This window comes from Sesamum indicum, linkage group LG5, assembly GCF_000512975.1.
Source record: "Sesamum indicum cultivar Zhongzhi No. 13 linkage group LG5, S_indicum_v1.0, whole genome shotgun sequence".
NCBI classification, from domain to species: domain Eukaryota; kingdom Viridiplantae; phylum Streptophyta; class Magnoliopsida; order Lamiales; family Pedaliaceae; genus Sesamum; species Sesamum indicum.
In genome coordinates this window covers 2402862-2405589 of record NC_026149.1, presented here as the reverse complement: position 1 = coordinate 2405589, position 2728 = coordinate 2402862, and the positions used below count along the sequence as shown (strand labels likewise).

The 2728-nt window shown below is 34.4% G+C and overlaps 1 protein-coding gene across 1 annotated transcript in view; it reads left to right on the top strand.

Annotated features, from left to right (window-relative positions):
• Window positions 1-414, top strand: part of LOC105161694 — a gene marked incomplete in the record, with an annotated part of 996 nt that extends 582 nt beyond the window's left edge. Inside the window, 1 exon segment of the mRNA XM_020694005.1 lies at window positions 11-414. Coding sequence (XP_020549664.1) covers window positions 11-376 — 366 coding nt within the window.

Here is a 2728-nt window from a genome sequence, read left to right as displayed (position 1 = left end):
GAGTAACGCGAGACTGGCGGAGGTAGCTGGTGGGACAGCAGCGGAGTGCGCGGCGGTGTGCTGCTGCTGCCCTTGCGGCCTGGTGGACCTCCTCGTGCTAGCCGTGTATAAGGTGCCGGCAGGGCTGTGTCGGAAGGCTCTGAGAAAGAAACGGCGCCGCAAGCTGATGAAGATGGGGGTGCTGCCGCGTCGGAACTGCCACTGCGATGAGCATGAGGTCGAAATCCACCCCGTCACCGCTCCGCTCTCCATGGTAAGTTCTCTGGAATCAGGCCCGGATACAGATAAAGAAGTGATCGAGCTTGATAAGGAAATGCTGGAGAAATTTTTCAGCGGCGGTTTCTGGAGGAGCTCTTCCCGGAGAAATGAACTCTAAGCACAGTTCAAAAAATAAAAAAAAAAAAAAAAAGAATCAAGAGAAAAACAAAAAAAAAAAAAAAAAGAATCAAGAGAGAAAAAGAAGAAGAAAAAGAATTACTGCGTCATTAATTACAATTACAGTAATTGTTTTCACTGTTGGTTGGTGAATTCTTTTAACCAATCAGAAATGCTGATGACTTCTTCTTCTATTCTCTTTCCTTTCCTTTTTTTTTTTTAAAAAAAAAAAATCTTTTTTTTGATGGTGTTAATTTGTACAGAGGACAAAAATATGTTGGTCTGATGGTAGAATGATCTTCGGGAAATTTTGACACTTCATATTAGTATAGCTAGGCGATGGAGTAATATAATATTGTCCTTCTGATACTACTATAGTTTTATTATTCAATAGATACTATTTAGTACATAATTTAATATATATTTGAAAATATATCATTATTTTTAAACCAACCAATATACTATTATTAGTACATATATTCAGCATGTAATGCATTAATATTTTTAAATTAATTAATAAATAAAACATAATATACTACTACTAAAAATAGACTAAAAAATCTAAGTTTGTGGAACTCGAATTTGTGAAATATTAAATAATTAATTTAATATATATATATATATATATATATTTACTGAAATGATACAAATAAGTGCATCAACAGAAACTTCTTGTAGTGTGTGGTGTATTTATTACACTTTGATAGTTTTTTCTAGATGATAATTATCATATCATAATATCGAAATTGACCCTAAGATATAGGGACATTTGATGTGGACATAGACTGATTATTGAGACTTAGAAGGAATGTGTGTGAATGATATGTTGGTTTCAATTTATGAGTGGAAACAATAAGAAAATTCCAGATGGCCACCCTGCTATAAATTTTGGTTCATTAATGATTTATTTCATTTATATTCTATTATGTACACTTTGTGCATAATATATATATATATAGATATAAATCGACCATTGGTTCTAATTAAAATTTACTGTGATTCAATTGGTAAGGTCATATATGCAATTAATGCTAGTCCTTGTAATAATTATTCTTTAAAAGACAATCATATGAATTAAATTTCACGACCATAGAATATCCAAACAACAAAAATTGTCTAGCACAATTGTCCTTTTTAGGGGACACCGGTAATGGTTTGCTGCTTGATATTTTATTATTGAGGTATTTAATTCAAAATTCACTGATAGTTTGTGTGTGTGAGAGAGAGAAGGGGAAATCAATTGAAAAGGTAGAGGGAAAGCAGGGGACATATGTTGGTGTGAGTTTGGAGGCAGAAAAGGGAGTGAATGTTGGGGGCATCCATTGTTGTAGTTTAGGAAGTGAAGGGTCGATTTCGGAAAGGTGGAAAGGGTAGGAGTCCCAGGTGGTTTCAGAAGCAGCAACACTCTGAGAATGGTCCCCCTCACTTCACCACCTCATCCACATGGAAAAAAAGGACATCTGATCACACACCTACCCTCTCCATCCACACCAATATATATACATATACAACTAACTCTTACATATAACAACAATATTAAGAAAGTCTTCCAAATGGTATGGTCTCGTTTTCGAATTTTTTGCATGTCTTTTGAGTGCACGAATATTAAAACACCAAAAAAGTGATGAGATCCGAGCTCATAAAAATTTTGAATAATTTTTTTATGACTCACTTTTTCGAAATCTTGGAGAGATTCATCGTGCATTTTAATATGATAATGTAAAATATAATTGGGGCGAGAGGCAGGTGCTTTTCCTTAGATCCGGTCCAAAAATGTTGACCTGACCCTTATAACTCTGATGGGTACAAGATTCTTCAATCATTTTCCTGAATTTAAGAATGTAATAGAATGCAGAAAAAGGCGAGGCTCGTTCTTTCATGTTCACGTTCTTGTCTGTCTACCTTTTACTTTTAGTTTTCTCATTCTGGCGCCCTGCTCCATTTTGTTCTTACACTCCGAAAAGCAAAATCCAAGCTCATACCCACAAAATTAGCTTTCCCCTTTTCCACCATAAAATCCTCCTTTCTTTAAATTCCTGCAGATATAATTTGTTGTATACATGACAATCACACCAATGGGTCTTATTTGGGTCCAATTAAATGGTGATCGGGGCGGTTCGAGTTTAATTTTTGTGAATCCATACAAATTCGGGATGGGTTTCGAATTTTGTTGCAGACCTTATATACATCCAAACACAAACATAATTACTATTAATATTTTAGTTGATTTTGTACATTTTGAAATTTGGAATTTTGAGTTTCTTGATTCACCTACTTTACTTATTTAAAAATTATGATTTTACATAAAGTATGAATGATATTTGTATTTGAATGCAAAATAATGTTTGGTTTG